This window comes from Caretta caretta, chromosome 7 (genome assembly GCF_965140235.1).
Source record: "Caretta caretta isolate rCarCar2 chromosome 7, rCarCar1.hap1, whole genome shotgun sequence".
Taxonomy (NCBI): Eukaryota; Metazoa; Chordata; order Testudines; family Cheloniidae; genus Caretta; species Caretta caretta.
In genome coordinates this window covers 124,417,724-124,435,955 of record NC_134212.1, presented here as the reverse complement: position 1 = coordinate 124,435,955, position 18,232 = coordinate 124,417,724, and the positions used below count along the sequence as shown (strand labels likewise).

General features: G+C 60.6%; 1 protein-coding gene across 6 annotated transcripts in view; it reads left to right on the top strand.

Annotated features, from left to right (window-relative positions):
* KCNIP2 (potassium voltage-gated channel interacting protein 2) overlaps window positions 1-18,232 on the top strand; it is a 155,358-nt gene that overhangs the window by 69,699 nt on the left and 67,427 nt on the right. Inside the window, exon 1 of one of the 6 annotated variants that reach the window (XM_048857328.2) lies at window positions 3,410-3,705. The exons of 4 other annotated variants lie outside the window; for them this stretch is intronic. In XM_048857328.2, coding sequence (XP_048713285.2) covers window positions 3,534-3,705 — 172 coding nt within the window. In that variant the 5' untranslated portion in view covers window positions 3,410-3,533. Of the gene's footprint in view, window positions 1-3,409; window positions 3,706-14,328; window positions 14,462-18,232 lie in introns of those variants that run through there. One more of the 6 variants, XM_048857325.2, reaches the window with a different exon arrangement.

Genomic DNA, 18,232 nt, shown 5'->3' with positions numbered 1-18,232 from the left:
CACATGGGCAAGTCCCTGCACACCTTGCTGAGTCCCAAGCTGATGGTCCTTAATGGGCCATCAAGCAGGCTAGGCAGAGCTGACAACAACTTGTCTGGGGTGTCACCCAGAAGCAGAGCACATGAGTTTGAAATACAGACAGTACAGAGCCAATATTCATAACTTTAACTACAAGAATGATACCCACATATTGACAGCATAATCCTAACCAGCAAACCATCACCTCGTCTGAGACACCTTATTTGACCCCCTTTATACAAGATTTGGTGCCACTGCAGGACCTTGGTTGCAACGATGATCTATATGGTCCCAGATTATGTCACTAACGTCACACCCTGATGGGATCATGTGTGGGGATCAAACCTGGGACCTCTGGCTGGACCAAGCATGAGTCGAGCCCATGAGCTGGGAGGCAGTCGTGGACTCGCATGTGATCCAGCCACTAGAGCGGGGCAGAGCTGTAGTGTGGTTATAACCGGCTCATGGGAGACAGGGGGAGGGGGACCAGGTGCAGCCTGACCCAGCTGGGGAAAATAGTCCAACCCCCAGCTCCTGTGTGGCAGGTGGTGATGCCAAGGGAGATGGAGGGCAGTGAGCTGCCGCCATTGGAGAGGAGCTGCTCTGAGACCTGCCAGGCGAGGGGCTCTGCTGGGGGTGAAGTGGGTTCCACGTATCCCACCCATCCCAGAGCTGTCTGAGCCTCTGACCTTCCCTTCCGTCCCCTGGTGGCTGGCGTCATGTGACGGGTCCCAGGAATCAACCCCCTTCCTTACCTCCCCCCATCCCAGTTCCTGTGACAATAAGGCAGAACCCACTGACCTTAGACTTTCAGCTGCCCTGCAGCCAGGTCCTCACACGGGGCCTGGTGGTCATGGAGGCAAGGTAACATCATGGAGCAAAAACCTGGCTGAGACCGTCGGGGTGGTCAACATTCACCATGGCTGGTGGCTGGTGCCTCTGTTGCTAGGGCCTGTGTCAGGGCTGGCTCCCGCGTTTTTGCCACCCCAAGCAGCAAAAAACAAAACAAAAAAACCTTGCCACCGAACACGAAGCTGGAGTGATAGGGCGGCCGCCAAATTGCTGCCGGCGACCAAAGAAGGGTCATGTCGCCACCGCCGAATTGCAGCCAAGCGCGAGATGCTTGACGGAGCGGCTGCCAAATTCCTGCCGCCGCCGAGGGTGGATTGCCGCCCCAGAGCCCGGCGTCCTGCCACCCCTTTACATTTGCCGCCCCAGGCACCTGCTTGGTTCGCTGGTGCCTGGAGCTGGCCCTGGCCTGTGTTAAATATATTTATTAATGATCTGGAACCAGGGGTGGGAGACTGCCAGATGACCCAAGATTATGTACATTGGGCAGGACCAGAGAGACTCAAACCCAGCCAAGGGAATGGATAACATGATGGCAAGTGAGAGATGCTGTGGATAAATGCAAAGTAATGCACGGTGGGGGAAGTACTGAGACAGAGGCCGGGCAGAGTTGTTGTATAATTTTGGATGTACAATGTTGATGTTTGTGTTTTTAAGCTTTTTTTTTTTGTTTTGATTTTAAACTTTCATCATTGTGGGAATCCCCTCAAGTGCATGGCAAGCATGTCATGGCGGTAGCTGCTGAGATGCAAAATGTTAAAACTTTATCATTAGCAAAACCCCAATTGTCGATATCCCATGTCAAGAAAATATATAAAGTAAATATCCTCAAATAGACCCCTAGGAGGTTCTCATTCAGCCCTGTTCTTAGTCTGATCAGTGCCGATGGAAATATTTTTCTATGGGTTTGTGCATATGGCGAAATCCAAGTTTACTGACATTTACCGAAAACAATCTAATCCTTCCACACCCGCTCGTATGTTACCTCAGGCCCGAGATGAACGGTGTGAAAGGCACCTGGGCTCACTGTGCAGCTATAGCTTAAAAAAAAAATCTAACCAGGTGTTAGGATGCATAAGGAAGGGGCTAGACAACGATCTGGGGCCTATTCTAATGGCAGCAGATAAATCAATAGTGCAGCTATGAGCATCCTCCTCACACAGAACTGGAAGGGGGGTGAGAGGATTCAGGGCCAGCAAAACTCTCTTCCAAAGAGAATGAAAAGAGGGGGCGGGTTGCCTGGGGGGCCAATAAGAGGAGCGATGAGAAAAGTCTGTAAGCAATAACACACCTCAAGCAGGGCGCATGGGAGCTGTTCCCCTGTCCCGTAACACATGAACCTGGGCATTTTCACTTAAATGAAAAGGTGGAAATGCTTTCACACCGCAGGATTAGCAAGTGGAACTCACTGTCACAGGATGTCATTGAGGCCAAAAACTTAGCAAGATGCAAAAAGGGACTGGATGTTTTATATGGATAACAGATAAACTGCCCTGTGTGACACCCTAGCCCTGACAGAACATCTCCCACTGACTACGGGGGGGCACGCCCAGCATCCCACCAACACACTGTCACCAGGGCACCCTGGAGCCTCTCTTTCCCCGCCCCCTGCCCCTATGTGTGCAGTTTCTCTAACACACCCCTCTGGCTCAGGGCAATAACCCACACGCTGCCAAAGGCTGAGGGAGAGGCTGAGCCCTGGGTGTGGAGTAGGTGTCCAGGGTGAGGCCTGCATGGGGCACTGGGGGCTGGCCGGCTGTGCCCTACGGGGGGGGGGGGGGTAGGGGTAGGGGTAGGGGTGGGGGGGGGGTAGGGGTAGGGGTAGGGGATGGGCCCTGCCTTGCCCTGGAGCAGGGGGGATGGGCCCGGCCTGGGGGGCTGGAGCAGGGGCAATGGGCCCTGCCGTGCCTTCTGCGGGGGGCTGGGCCCTTCCCTGCCCGGGGGGCTGGAGCAGGGGATGGGGATGGGGATGGAGGGGGGGGGATGGGCCCTGCCCAGCTGTGCCTGGCCCTGCCCTGCCCGGGGGGGGCGGGAGAGGGAGGGATGTGCCTGGCTGTGCCCTGCCTGGGGGGAGGAGGGGATTGGGCCCGGCCCTGCCCTGCCCGGGGGGCTGGAGGCAGGCATGGGCCTTGCCCTGCCTGGGGGGCTGGAGGGGGGCATGGGCCCTTCCCTGCCCGGCTGGGCCCTGCCTGGGGGGTGGGATGGGCCCTGCCTGGGGGGCTGGAGGGGGGCATGGGCCCTGCCCTGCCTGGCTGGGCCCTGCCCGGGGGGCTGGAGGGGGAAGCATGGGCCCTGCCCGGCTGGGCCCTGGGTGGGGGGGGAGTATGGGGGGGGCGATGGGCGCGCCCCCTCCCCTTTGGGGGCAGGAGCATCCTCGCCAGCGCCGGGAGGCAGGCGGGGAGGCGGCGGCGCCCCATTGGTCAGCGGGACCTGTGGAGTCTGGCCGTTGCCATGCCGACCGCGGCATCCCGCGGGGCCCCCCCCGGCGCGGGGCGGAGGGGGCTGGCGGCCCCATCGCGGCGGCGGGGCAGAGCGGCCGGGTCCTCCCCGCTGCGCGCCGGGGCAGCGGCTCCCGCGCCCCTGGGCGAGCCCCGGCCCGGACTTCCCCGGCTGGCCCCGGGCCCTGCGGCTGCCGGGATCGGGCCCCGGGGGCCGGGCTGGACCCGATGCCCAGGGAGCCGGGGGGCCGGGGAAGGGAGATCCTGCGCCCCGGCGGGGACGGGGTGTGGCCGGCTGCCGCCCGGGCGCTGCCCGCGGGCACCATGAGCCGCTGCCAGCGGCAGCTGCGGAAGGTGATTCGCTGCTTCTACCACTTTGTCACCGGGACCCTCTCGCCAGGTAGGGAGCCCCGGCGGGGTGTGTCCCGGGCTGGGGGGCCGGGGGGCTGTGCCCCGTGTTGGCAGCGCGGAGACTGGCAGCGGGGCCGGAGGGGGCCGGAGTGCCTTTCCTGGGCTTGCCTGGAGTCTCTTAGCAGTGGGGAAGGGGGGGGGGTTTCAGAGCCCCCCACCACCCCCATGGGTTATCGGAGCTGTTTGGGGGGCAGGCAGCGTGGTATTGGGCACTACAGAGGGGTCCGTGTCTGGAGATTGGGGGAAGGGTTGCTACAGAAATCAGATCCGATGTGGGGGGTGGGGGGGTCATTCTCACACACACACTTGGGGGGCACAGCACTGGGGATTGAATTGCAGCCTCCCCATGCCCTGCCCCCCAGGAGAGAGGATCTGGGGGGCTTGGGGCATGGGTTGGGGGCAGGGATCCACTCTCCCCTCTGCCCCCAGACCAGCGTCATGTGTATGGCTGGCCCCAGCCCTAGGGGTTGCAGGCTTGGGGTCAGTCCTCGGGGAGCCCACGCCCTGAGCTCTGGGAGCAGGTTGTCTTTGACGCCGAGTTACAATCCAACCCTCCCCTTTCCCTGGGTCCAGAAGACCAGCTGCTGCTTCCCCAGCCGCACCAGGAGAGACCCCCACCCTCCCTCCCTGGCTGGGTGCGGTCACCTGGGGCACCTCAGCAATATCACTTAGCAACAGTCAGAGACCCGGTGGGTGACCCCAGGACCCTCTGCCCCACAGGAAAAAGAGGTGAAGGCTTTGGCCTCTCCCTGGACAGGGGTCTTCATCCCCCCACACCCATTTGCTGCCAGCAAACCCAGCAGCCCTTCCCCTGTAACAGGCTCTGGATTGCTCTGGAGGTGTCTCTTGTGGGGAGAGGCATCAGTGGTGCCCAGTGGCATGCACGGCTGCCAGCGCTGAGTGACTGGACCCTGCCCCTGCCTCAGGGCGTCTGCCTTGCTTGAGAGCCGTCTGCGCCCTCCGGATCCAGCGAGAGCCAGGCAGGCTGGTCGGGCTAAACCAAGAACTGACCCGAACCAGTCCGAAACCCCGGACTCTCCTATATGTGGGACTGGCTGAGCTCTCCCTGGTCCCGTGCCACCCCTGCCCTTCCAGATCCCACTTGGCCAGAGGCTGCGCCCGGGGTCTCTGGCCCAGCGTGCAGAGCTAGGTCCTGCTCGGCGTCACCACTTGTAGCCGCTTCTCCAGCTGCGGTTCTCCCGTTCGGAAGGAATCCACCCTTCCCCACGGAGCTGGGATGCACTGCCGGATGCGGGTCCCCTTCCCCTGGAGATCCCTGACTGGGAAACCCTGATCTCTCCTCCATGCACTGGGGTGAGACTCCTGCTGCCCCAAGATGCCCTGTGGGAGCCCTGGGTTTGATTTCTGGCTCTGGTGTCTCGCTCCCTGGGGCTGACGGGGTGGGTGCCACGAAGGCAGGAGTGTGCTGTGCTAAGTTGGGGGTGCTGAGGGGGGAGGGAGGTGGATCGCTCTATAGCAAGCCCCTTGGGCTCGTGCGTCGGTGCTGGGCGAGGGCATGAGACTTGCAGTGCGCCCCGGCCCGTCACTCCGTCTGGCTTCGTCGCGTTGTGTGAGTCTCATTCCACAGGACTGTCTGTGGCAGAGGCTACAAGGAACCCACCTCTTTGGCGCTGTGCCTGGCGCTGGGCCGACGGGCTCTGATTTCACATTCAGCAGCCGTCCTGCCTTGGGCAGGGAGCCTGTCACGTCTCGGGAGCCGAGCAGGTTCGGCTCTGGGAGGAGCGAGCGTGCAGCGTGGAATGAGTTGGATGACTGCGGGGTGGCGAGGGGGGCGGCCTCTCTCCTCAGCTGGTGCTGGGCCCCAGTGCGGTGCTGGGGGGGGGGCTGCGCTGCTGGAATAGCGGGGGGAGGGGGCCTATTATGGGCCATTCTCCTTTCGGAGTCAGCTGCTCCCAACTGGGGGCTGGAGGTGCCTTCTTGGCCAGCAGCAGGCAGGGATGCCAGTCGGGGTGTGAATTACAGCAAAGCGCTGCCCCCTGGAAGTGGCACCGGGCTGTAAGCATTCCTGGTGTGGCTCTCGCTGGCCCTGCCTCTCCTTCCTGTGGCTTTTGGACCAGGGCCAGTGGGTTTGTGCTGGGGTGAGTGAGAAAAGCTGGGGGCCCGTGGGAGGCCAGCTGCCCCCCTTCCCCCGCCACGTGGCCTGGTGTTGGGGCTCAGCTGCTGCAGTGACGTCCCTGCGGGCCTTTCAGAGGAACCTGCGCCAGCCCACATTCTGCGCCTCGGTGGCCGGGCGGGTCACATCACCGCCTGCTCCACCCCTTGGGCCCCGCTGCCGCGGCATTCAGCCAGCCGGACTGCGGCACGGTCAGAGGCCTCCGTAGGCGGCTGACGAGCCGGCGAGTGCAGTCCCCCGCGCCGACGGGAAGCGCAGCCACTTGGAGCCCAGCCCGCTGAGCTCCTCGCTCTGCATCAGGCAATTACAGCCCCAGCCGCTCGTTCTGGAGCATGGCGACAGCTTCCCAGCCCCATCCCAGAGCACTGCCCCGGGCTGGCCTGGCCCGCGCCTCCAAGGGGCAGCCTGGAGAACCATCGCGGCTGGTTCCCTGCTGCTTGCGGCAACTGGCTCTTAATTACACACGTGCTCCCCCCCCCCCCCCTTGTGAGGGGCTGTGGGTGCCTGTGTGTCCGTGTCCGTGTCCGTGTGTCCACGCTCGTGCAGCCAGGGTGCTATCCCCAGAGAGAAGGGGAAGATGACGGGAGCATTCCCCTGAAACAGTCGGCGGAGGGACCTTCACTTGCCGTGTGTCCCTGCTGACGTTGTCCCCTTACGGCCCAGTGAGATGGTGACCTTGGCCTCCGTTAGCTTGTGCAGGTCCTGGAAGATGCATAGGGCCCGTCCCACAATAAGTGGGGTGGGTCAGGTGGCAGTGTTGGGCGAGCCAGGGTGGGAGTAGGTGGATTTTAGTAGAGGAGATGGCTTGGCTAACGCCCTGCAGGGTTGGTGTGGGGGCAGTAAGAAGCCAAGCCAGCCTGGTGGATCTGCCGGCACTGGGCAGAGCAAGGAGTCTCTGCTACCTTGGTCTGTTCTTTCTGACCTAACATGGGCTCCCACCTCTGCAGGGCCCCAGACGCTGCTGGGAACAAGGCATCCCCTAGGCTCTGTCCGGGTGTGCTGAGCTGTGGGGCTGCCTTGCCTGCTGTGGGCCTTTGCCCCCTCTCCTTGCAAGGGGCTGGTGCAGGGCTCTTCCTCTCTGAGTGTGCCTGGGGCTGATCCTCACCCCTCCCATCTCACCCTCCCCCCCTGTGCTCAGCAGTCACGCTCTGCAGGGGGGGCTGCAGGCTGTGACCCCCGCCCCCCTTCAGGGGTTGCAAGGCAGCCTCAGCTCTTTCAATGCCAAACTCAAGTTCACAGGGACCCTTCCCACCCCCGCCCCACGTCAGGAGCCACTGGCCCTTTGGCAGTGCTCCTAGCCATCTGGCACCAGCTCTCAGGGCTGCAAGGGCTGCACGCTGCCTGCGGAGAAACCGGCTGAGACACACCCCCCCACCCCCCAGGCCACGGTGCAGCTCTTGGTTGCTTCCCGCTAAGGCTGGCTGGGACCCGGTGAGCTCGAGGTGAGCGGCCACACATAGCTCGAGCCGACTGGTTCCAGCCCTGCCTCCTCAGCAGCCAGGGAAGATGATCACACCAGCCCCAGCTGGCCAGGGATGGATCCATGAACCTCAATGAGGCTGCAGAAAACACGAGAGAGGAATCTCTTGACATCCCACCCAGCCCCTGTGTCCCCCGGGCAGCGTGGGGAGCTCCTCGCAGCTGGAGGAAAACAAGAGCTGACCCCCCTGTGACAATCTGGACTGATGCATAGCTGCGTCTCCTCAACGCTCCAATCTGGGGTGCCCTTTAGGCTGCTTCACTGTGAGAACAGCCACTCCCCGTCTGTTCACACACAGCCTCCAGCATGCAATACCACTCCCAGCTTCTAGCCAGCCAGTCCTGAATCGTATTGCAGAGCAACACCAGCAAACTCCTGCCCCCAGACTTGTACAGTGTGTCTTGTACTGCCCAGCTCTATCCTTCGGTGTCATACAAGATCATGGAATGGCCGTCATTTCATTAACAGAAAATGAAATGCACAAACCCTGTTATCTCAACTGGGGGTTCCCAAACACTTCAATCCAAACACACGCTGGCTTAGAGAAAACAATTACAATAAGTTTATTACTACAGAAAGATAGATTTTAAGTGATTACAGGGAATGAGGCATAAAAGCCAGAACCAATTACAACGAAATGAAAGGTAAAATGCAAATTGTGACGATGTGACGCAGCAGGGAGGAGGGAGTGTTGACCTGGGAATGTGCCCTGGGGATGGGAGACCTGAGAGCCTGTCACCTGAGCCAGGAGGGGGTGGGGGAGGTAACACCTCTGCCCAGGAATGTGAACAGAGGCTGCAGGAGGGAACCTGCTGGGGGGGTTTAGTGTCAGTTTGGTGCTGGGTGGAGGAACGCAGGGAACCCCAGGGCTGGGGTGTAAGCTCCCTGCTCCCCCAGAAGGACTTGACTGAGGGATCCTGGTTGTACCCACAAGCTCTGTTTTGGACTGTGTTCCTGTTGTCCAATAAACCTTCTGTTTTACTGGCTGGCTGAGAGTCTCAGTGAATCCCAGGAAGAGGGGTGCAGGGCCTGGACTCCCCCACACTCTGTGACAGATCTAACTTAACAACCTAAGTGAATTTAAAGCAAAAGGTTTCTCTCGCCATATGCTTACAGCAGTCTCGCTGGATCCCTTCAGCCAGGACCCCTCCCCAAGTTCAATGATGCTTCCTTTTCAAATGTTGTTGATGCCGTGAGTAGAGCTGAGGGGAGAGAGGTGATCTGGGGCCTCTGTTCCTCATTTTTATATCTTTTCCTCCTCTTTGAGAATCATTTCCAGTTGGGTTCAGGCAAAAGCCAGTCTGTTTACATGGGAACCCCCTGCTGTTCCTTTGCCAAGATGTAAATCTCTCGCTCACACCTTTCTTCCTGCCAAAGAATGGCCACTTACCCAAGTGATAGTTCGTGTGATTAAGATGATACCTGGCCGAGGGGTACATTTACCTTTTGTCTCTGAGGAACTGGGTTGTGCCTGCTTTTCTAAACTTGGAGCATGTCTCAGCAATGTCCTACCGTAGAATCTTAACTTTTCATACGATGTTGCCATTCATATTTAACCAGGACACTAATGTTCAGCAGTTTATGAGTTTTCCACTGACACCTCACAAGGTATACTTTGTACAAAACTTATCCTGGACTGGTAAAAAGGGTGAACATAAGAGTAGAGTCTGTCATGCCCCCATTCGAACCCCAGGCCCAATGAGTGGGACGATTAGAAGGGTCACCTTCAAACAGCTGCCCTACCCTGCACAGCAGGGAATGGGGAGAGGGAGAGAGAGGGTTAGCTGAAAATCCTGGAGCACACACCTGTCTTCTCTGCTCCCTCCCTAAACAGGGAATGTAGCGTCTCCCTGAGGACTAATGGGTCAAAGGCCCAACTTCCGGAGTCTGAGCCTCTCGGCGCTTGCTTTTCTGAGAACTAGAAACGTTCTGATTTGTGAACTGATCGGGGAGGTTCTCCCTGTAACGCTGCCTGCAGCTACTTGGGTGCAGATACCCGGCAGGAACCAGCCACAGACCCCCCATGGGCTGTGAGTTCTGCACTTCGATCTCACCCACCAATTATCACGTGCGAGTGAACTCCTTAGGCGCTGGAGCAGCCTTACCAGGGAGTCCCAACCAGTCCCCTTGGGGTCTCTGGTTTGTCCCACCTCCCCGGTGAGCTGCCTTTGTGACAGCTGGGCCCTTACACCCTGGACCCCAGCGACATTCAGGCTACTCCCTGTCCCAAAGGACCCGTCACTTACCCCAGGTCAGTTGCACCTTAGATCTCGCATCAGAGACAGCGCTGCTGGCGAATCCTAGGATTACCTATAGAATAAATCTGATGGTCTTTTATAAATAACTCTTATTTCCTTAAAGTGAAAGCAGAACTGGGGCTTGAGGAAAACACCCAATGTGGCAAGACTCCTGATCTTATAATCTCAGGGGCTGGTAATACTGGGGCAGCTGCACCATGAATGGAGAAATGTCCGTGTCTCTGGGGCTGTTTCCACACAGCCCTGGCTGATGGGGGCATGGGCAACACTGGGAGCTGTGGTTCTAATTTTCCAAGCCTGTCAGTGCGACCCTTCCCCGGCTGCCCCCCGGCCATTCGACTGCACATCCCTCTCCTTGACTTTGCTTGGGTTTTGACGTGACTGTCTCAGGCTGGGAGTGAATCCTGTGTCCCGTGCTCTTAGAGAAAGGGGTTTGGGCTGGGTTAAGAACCCAACTATTCGTAAGGTGGCTGGTGCTGAGCCGCCCTCCCCAGCGCCAGCCAATGTTCCCTCTAGTTTTTTACATCCATGTGTGGAATGAGTTTTGTTATGTGCACGAATACGGAGGTGATGTGTGGTGGGGGTGGGGCCGAGGGGTTCAGAGTGTCGGCGGGGCCTCAGGGCTGGGGCAAAGGGGTGTAGGCTCTGGGGTGGGGCTGGGAATGAGAGGTTTGGGGTGCAGAAGCGGGCTCAGGGCTGGGGCAGAGGATTGGAGTGTGTGTGGGGGGTGACGGCTCCGGCTGGGAGTGCAGGCTCTGGGGTGGGGCCGGGGATGAGGAGTTTGGGGTGCAGGCTGCCCCGGGGCTGTGGCGGGGAGAGAGGACTCTCTCCAGCCCTCTCTCGCTGCAGCAGCCTGGGGCTGGGGGAGAGGCACCTCTCCCCAGCCATGGTAGCTCCAAGGCTGGGACTGGGGGAGAGGTGCCTCTCCCCACCTGTGCAGCCCTTGATGGCCAGCTGCCCGGCCGTGTGACTGTGCAGCTTAAAGGGAACTTAGGTGCCAGAGGGAAACCCCCCCCCCACGCCACCTCTGCCCAGTCCCTGAGCTCAGACTTTAACCCTGGCCCAGGGAATCCCAGCGTCTCCTCCGTCTATTGGCAGGGTTCTCGCAGCTGAAACCAGGCATCCGGGGCATGCAGACAACGTAAGCAGAGCCACTCTCCATCTCTGCCTGGCTGGGCTACAGGGGCCATTCCTGGGCACTTGGGGCCACAGCTTGGCACTTACCTCCTTGTGGGACCTGGACAGGTTTATAATTCTGCCTGCTGCTGAATCAGCTGGTCTGGGGCCTGCCCTGGAGAAGGGCACTGGGCTCTGGAGCTCGCTGAGAGAGGGCAGTAGGGACACCCGATTGGATGGGCCGGGGCATAGGAGGCAGGATGCCAGGCTAGATGGGCCCATGGTGTCGCTGCTCCTGGCTGGGAATCTTCGACTGCTTTGGAAAGCCGTGGTGGTGGCAACTGGAACCCAGAGCCTCCCTGGTCCGTGATGGTGGAGCGGGGCCAGTGCAGGTGTGACAGCAGGCCTGGGGCCAGTGCAGGGCATGCTCTGCAGGGCCCCCCAGGCCAGCCCGCTCCCTCTATCTCTGCAATCGCGGTCTCTGAACTGTGCTCATCCGCTGTGCTGCTCCGGCCCCCCACATGGTGCTGGTCCCCACGCATGGCTCCTGGGCACTGTCACCCTGATCCCTCGCCGGGTGCCATTCCCTTGGCCCGCTGGGGCTGCCTGTGCCAGGAGTGGCTTTGCCACATCTCGGGACGGTCTGGCAGGGGGATCTCTCCCCATTTCTTCCCCAGGGATGCCGCACTGGGCCAACCTCCCAGCAAAGCCGGGCAAACCTCACAGCGTAGCACGGCCTGTCTGCATCGGGGGATCGTGCTGCGGCTGGCATGGGGCAAATCCCCCACCTGCCCAGGGGGCCTGGTGAGACCCCGTGCCGCCTGGGCCAAGGACGGGGCGAGAGAAATGACTTAATCAATTTACCAGGTTAAAACTGTGACTTCAGCGCCCAAAAATAGAACGGCGCCGATATCTTCATGTGCTGATTAATAACGTGCCCCGTCTCTGATTAGCAGCTGGGTAATAAGGGAGCAGCTATGACCTAAATTTAACTCTCCTAATGGGTGATGGCCCGAGAGCCAAAAAAAAAAAAAAATCTGTCCACCAGCCCATCCCCAGGCTGCATGGCCCAGGTCCCTCCCTGCTCCGGGAGGAGGCCGGGCCTCCCGTCAGGGAGCAAAACACCCCGGGGAGTCTCTGCAGCTGCCCAGGGCTGGCAGCAGCAACCAAGTCAATGGGCTGTGGCCCCCGTGCGGCTCCAACCCAGTGTGGGAGCAGAGATACAGTCCAGCTCCTCTGGGACTTGTCTCTGGGGGCAGCCAGTGGGGCCCCCCCTGCAGCACCCCGCCCCGGCGTGCGACCCCTAGTGCCTGGGAGTCCCCGGGGGAGCAGGGCAGCTTGCCTGGGCCATGCAGAGGATCCCCCGAGAGCCCCTGCAAGCGTCTATCCCCTGCTGCCGTCCTCACGCAGCCCCGTGGCAGCACCGCAGAGGGGGTGACGGGGCCAAGGGGGTCCCAGATGGGGGGAATGACTGATCTGCAAGGAGGCTGCATCCTGTTGCGACCAGCCAGGGTGGCGACGGGGGGGACCACGTCTGGGGGCAGCTCTCCCCCCGGCTATCTCTGTGACACCCCCACGCCACCCCTCACCCAGCACCCGTGGCTGGCCATGCCATTGGCTGGTAGCCCTGGCCCCAAGAGGGGGGACTGCGTGGAGACGGCTCTGACGGCTGCGTCTGGCTGAGGGGCCCTGCCCTCGGGCATGGCTGTTTATACCCCGCGCGCGACAGCGGGCTGGCGAGGTGGCTAATTTTAGCCGGGCAGCAGCACTGTGCTTTGGTAGTAGCACCAGCTGGCGGGGGGAAGGGGGCGTTCGCAGCCTTATTCTAAAACCTGAGTCAGAAAGTGGGACAGCAGCATCTGCCACTCGGCTCCAGCTGGGTCTGAACGCGGGCCCGGGGCTGCGGGAAGCCTAGAAGCACAGAGGTTTATACAGCCTCGTCTGTGATAACTCCCCCCGGCCTTCACCCCTTGGTCTGGATCTGCCCCCAGGGTCCGTGGGGCCTGCCGGCAGCGTGGGGAGGGGGATGGTGTGCATGTCTCTCTCCCATGCACAAAGACCCCAGGCTGTCACTGCTCAGCTCTGTGCCCAGATGCCCAAAATCACAGCGTTGCAGGTCTCAGCTGGCGTGAGGGGGCTGGGCTGCCCGGGGCGGAGTGTGGGGGTGCTGCTGGGCGGTTAGCACAGGGGGCTGAGTCAAGACTCCCGGGTTCTGATCCCCTGCTGCAGCCGGGGTGAAGGATCTTGGGTGCCGGGATTCTGTGTGTGCCCCTGGCCCGGTTGGGGTGATGGATGGAGACCACGGCTCGCCAGGGCAGGTGGGAGCGTCACGAACACGGTGCTGTCTCAGCTCGGGTCGCCAGGAGAAATCCCAGGGCAGACGAGGCTGCCTGTAGCTTTGCCCGTATTTGCGGGTTGAGGTGACGAATGTGGAGGAGCCGGGGTTTACCTTGCCCTGTAACTCATGCAGCAACTGCACCCTGCCCTGCCTTCACTGGCATCTGGCCTTGGGGTAACTAACTCCAGTTATGAATGCACCTCGTTTTCCCCATGAAGACAAGGCCTCGGAGAGTCTGTCTACCTACACTGAGTGCAAGCCCCGGATTAGCTGAGCTCGGGGGAGCAGACCCTGGGTTTGTTAGCCTAGGTCGTGAGTGGCTCCCCTCCTACGTAACCCCAGGTGTGGAATTGTTGAGACCAGGCCCCAGAGTCTACCCAGCGTTATGGGTGGTTGGACTTGTCCCTGCATATCCCAGATTTCCCAGCGTCCTCCAAAACGGGGCCGCTCTGGCCCTTTGTGCATGGGAACACTCGACTGCCAGAGGACAAAGGAAGTCGGCCCAGGGCATTGTAGGACACTTTCAGCGAACTCCCAGAGCACGGGTCCAGTGGGACTGTGTCTGCACTGCAAAGCAACAGGGCTTGAACCCTGGGTCCCGGCTTGACTCAGGGTCAGACTCTCCGCCCCCATGAGGCCCTGGGTCCGAGCCTGGGTTAGTGCAACTGGCGTGTAGGCAGAAGAGGGGTTAGGTTAGAGGCTGAGTGAACCCTGGGCTTATGCTGCAGTGTGGACGTGCCCTGGGGAACTCATCTCACGTGTGCTGGGAGGCGACAGGCCAGAGGGGGAGGGAACAGAGGAAAGGTGTCTGGGGATGGGTGGGAGCACAGAGAGGCCCCAGGGTTGGGGGAGCGCAGAGAGGCCCCCCGTCCATCCCAGCTCCTGAGCGTACGTTGGCCGCAGAGGAGGGCCAGGCCCAGTATCTCTGCAGGCTGCCTGGCCCCAGTGGTGAACTGTCTCGGGCTGGGGGATCTCCCTGGCGAGGGGCCTGGAGCCCTGACATTGGGCCCGTTTAACGGGAGGCAGGGTTGGCTCCTGGGGAGGGGCTAGGCCGGCCCCCCTCTCGCTGTGCCTGCTGGCAGTGCCACGCTCCCTGCTGGGCTCCCCTGGGCCGGCCGGTTATTTTTAGACAGGAGCCATGTGTTAGATGAGAGCAATTACGGTAATTGGTTTGGGAGCTCGGCTATTGTGTGTCGCTCCCGACCCCTTCGCGGGGAGGCAGCGAGTCCCAGCCCGACGCCCGTGCTGGCAGGGGGGCGCCGGCACTGGGGGGCACGAGGGCGGGCACCTGGGATGGAGCCATGGAGAGGGCATCCCCGCACAGCGACAGTCTGCTCTATGCCTCGCTGATCGTCATCCTCCTCCTCATTTCCTACTGGTTCACCACCAAGTGCTTCAAGATCATCAGTGGCATCGAAGGTAATGGTGGGGGGCAAAGGGGGATCTGGTGGGGGAGGGCAGGGCTGGGTCTGCGCCGGGCTGGGGAGTCCCGAATCCCGAGGAATGGGGTTTCCCAATTGCCCAGCAAGAGTTTGTCTGTGTCTGTGGCATGTAGAGATTGGGGGTGGGGGGATTGGAGCAGTGGGGGATACAGGAGCGTCTTCCCCTCATTTCCCCTTTACGTTCTCCCTCTCTGAGATTCCGGCAGCCCCCTGGTGCCCTTTCTCCTTCATCCCGCAGCTGCCAACCTACAGGGCGGGTTATTCCCTGGCTCTTCCCCAGCCCGCTGCACTTGTACTGTTGTCTGGCGATGCCTGAGGGTAGCTCCCTGGCACTGCCCTGCTCTGGCAGAGGGAGCTGGCCGCGGCCTGTCTGCCCCTACGTGGAGACGGCTGCCCTGTCTGTGGGCAGTGCTCAGCCCCTCGGCCTTTTTCCCGGCTTCCCTCCATCCCAAACCGGTCTCTGGCGTGGCCAGGGAAGGCTGGTGAGGGGTCTGGCTCTGTCACTTTTACGCTGGGGTTCTCCTGCGCCAGCCCCAGGCTGCCATTCTGGGCTGAGAGCCCCTTGGGGTGGGACCTACGTCTGCATTTGTTTCATTCACCTGGAAATGGGTATTTGGAGGGGTCAGGTGCACTGGATGCCCAAGGGGCTTCTTATCCCCAGCCCCAACCCTGATTCCCTGTCTCCGTCCTCCTCCTGAGCCGGCACCGGTAGGGTTGGCAGCTGGAGGAGGCTGGTGCTCCCAGAGATTCGTAGCCTTGCGCCGTTCCCGTTAATAATCTCACGCCGTTTCCTTTAAGAGTGAGTATAATGGGGCTGGGGGGGTGCAGGGCACTTCACCTCAAGGGCGGTGCTCCAAGTCCATCTGGCAGGCCTTTATTTTATCCCATCCCTGCAGCGTCAAGCCCAGGGCACGATCACCCAAGGCTTGCTGCCGTCCCGGGGGCCATCGGTGTGATGCGAGTTGCTAGTTCTCAGCTTGGCTCCCAATAGGCAGGTGTCCACGCGGCACTCACCAACCATCAGCGCTGAGCGGCACCCTGTCTGGCAGCCTCACCAGGAGGCCTACGGGAGGGCGGCCCCCAGCTGACATCATTAAATCCTGGGGAAACCCAGGGTTCTGGGAGGAGCTGAATCCCAGCTGGAGGCCCACCGGCTGTCTGTCTGTCTGCTGGGAGCCTGGCTGCTCTGGCTCCTAACCATGTTCATTAGCAGGGTGCACAGCCAGCCCCCACAACCTGCCTTCACCCCGCTGGGCTGTTCCCAGCCAGAACCCTGGGTTGAACCCGGAGAGCCTTTGCAGTGCAACCTCCCTAATGACTAAACCCCTTGGGGTGCTTTAACGAGGACAGGGCGGTGTGCAGAGAGCTCCCCAGGAACTGCGAGACCGAGAGCATATGCAAAGCTCCATAATCATCTGCCCCCGCCCGAGCTTCCCAGTGCAGCGAGCATGAGTGGGCTCAGCTGCTGAGGGAGCCCACCTTTAACACCACGCAGATCAAGACCCCGGGTACTCTGCGGAAGTCGCATTTCCCTCCTGCAGTAAGGAGCCTGTCTTCTGGCTCTCAGCAGAGGAGACGCCCCGCAGCAGCTGTGCTGAAATTAAACGCTGGAGGTTTTAAAGTAATTCAACATGGAAACTAATAATTCAGTCAGCACAGCAGCTGCCATGTGATTTATCTTGTTTTTAAATCTTCTGCTGATGAGGCAGGTTGGGGTTGTGGGATAAGCAGGCTAGCTAGGATTCTGTTAAACCAATGAGCCTGGATGTAGCTAGATGTTACTATTAACAATTGTCATTGTTAGGTTTCAGGGTGAACGCCCTGTTGAGAGTCCTGGGGCAGTTCATGCCTCTTGGAGCTGTTGTGTCTGGCTGGGGCTTGTTTGTTTGTTTTCAATGAAAAATCAAAAAAGTTTGGTTTCCAGTTTAAAACAGATCCAGTTGGTGAAAACCAACCCTCAGAACTTACTGCACATGGATAATTGGTGTGGAAGAACGTTCCGGCTTTTGTTATTGTTGTTAGGGCAACACTGGAGCATTTCAACCAAACTGAACGTTTGCTGTGCAAGTGTTTGTTTGGTCAAAAGGCCTTTTTTTGTTTTAAAAAAATTTGATCCCCACCCCCCCCCGGCAGAGAGCTTGGCACCGAGGGGTTAAACCTCCTGGAAGGACATTCACCACCCTCAGCTGGGAGAGCTGGAGACGCAGGGGTGAAGAGCGGCCGCTAGGAGACGCCCAGTTGCCATTAGGGTGCAGCCCGGTGGAAAGGGGGAGACCCCTTGTTCTAGCCTCCAGCTGTGCGGGAGGGGGTGGTGAGATTTGGCTTTGTCTCCCCAGCGTGGCGCTGGGACAGGGGTCCTGGTGTGGCCTCTCCAGTGCACGTCTGCCCACGCTCTGCATCCCCCAGCACCAGGAGTATCCCCGCAGGCCACGGCCGGGGGCAAAGCAAACTCTGTCCTGACCAGGGGAGATTCCTTCCGTGGCCAAGCCGCTGCAGGGGCAGCCGCCTGCATCCCTCGCTGAAAGGCCATGAGGTGGAACCAGGCAAAACCCGCCCCCCCCTTCCTCCCCCCAATGCCAGGGAAGAGAAAAGCAGACAAGGCAGCCTCTGTTTCTGGGCTGGCCTTGCGTTTGTAACCTCTCTGCTGGAGGAAACCCGGGCCCAGCCCATGGACTCACCAGCCACCCTGAGACCTGGCAAACTCGGACCTGCGTCGGGCTGTTCGGGGCCTTGCACTTAGGGGCCTCATTTTGATGACAGGCTCCCAGCAGCCATTGCAAAGTATCCAGGTGTGGGGGCTAAGCCAGACGCATATTAGACAGAAGGCAAATGGAGAGCGGGAGGAAACAAGGCGGGGAAGGAAAAGGACACAGGGCTGGGGGGTGACAGTCACATCCCGGGTGGTATTTAGCTGGAGCTGCGGGAGGTGTGTGTGGAGGGTCACCTGGGGCCCCCTCTCTGGCCAGGATATCGCTCAGCATCAGGATATCAAAGGCCAGGAAACCAAGGGATGCTCCTTCTTCTCTCGTCTTTCAGCCCGCTGGTGTCAGGGTCCATCACCTTCCTCCTCCACCCCCCCAACCCCCCCGCAGCCTCCCTCTCTGATGGCTCCAGAAGGGAGCGATGGACCTCATTACTGTCTCCGCCAATTAGGCCTCATTTCCGACACACCAGTTTGGGCTGATTGATTTCCACTCGCACCCTGTTCTTGTCTCCCAGGCGTGAGCTCAGCGGCCTGCGTATCTGCACTAACTCAGTCCTTCCGGGCCTTCCCCCCAGCGTCTGTTACTCGTTATTGGGCCAGCTGACGAACTCTCCTGCACTTGTCCCCGCTGGGCTCGCGAGCAGGGGACATTTGCAGGCCCAGTGATGACGAGGGGGGTGGGCCGCGGGAGCCGTGGTCTGTCTGAGCGGAGGGGCCCGGGCAGTGGACAGAACCGACCCAAGAGGGAGGATGGCATGCGTGCGGGGGGGGCAGGAGGCCACCGACGCGGGGGCAGGTTATCCCCCAGTTGCTGGCCGCTGTCCAAGGCAGGACGCGGGGCTAGGTGGAGCCGGGGTCTGATCCCGGCTGGCAGTTCCGACGTTCCTAGAGCCACCGTCCTGCACCCTGATGCCCGTCTGTCTGTGTCCGTCTGTTCCCACGGCTGCGCTACACCCGTGTCATGGGGCTCGCTGTTCTGGCGCCTCCTTGTGGCTCGTCCGGGGATTGGCTCTGGACTGGGCTTGCGCCCCCACTTTCAGTTAT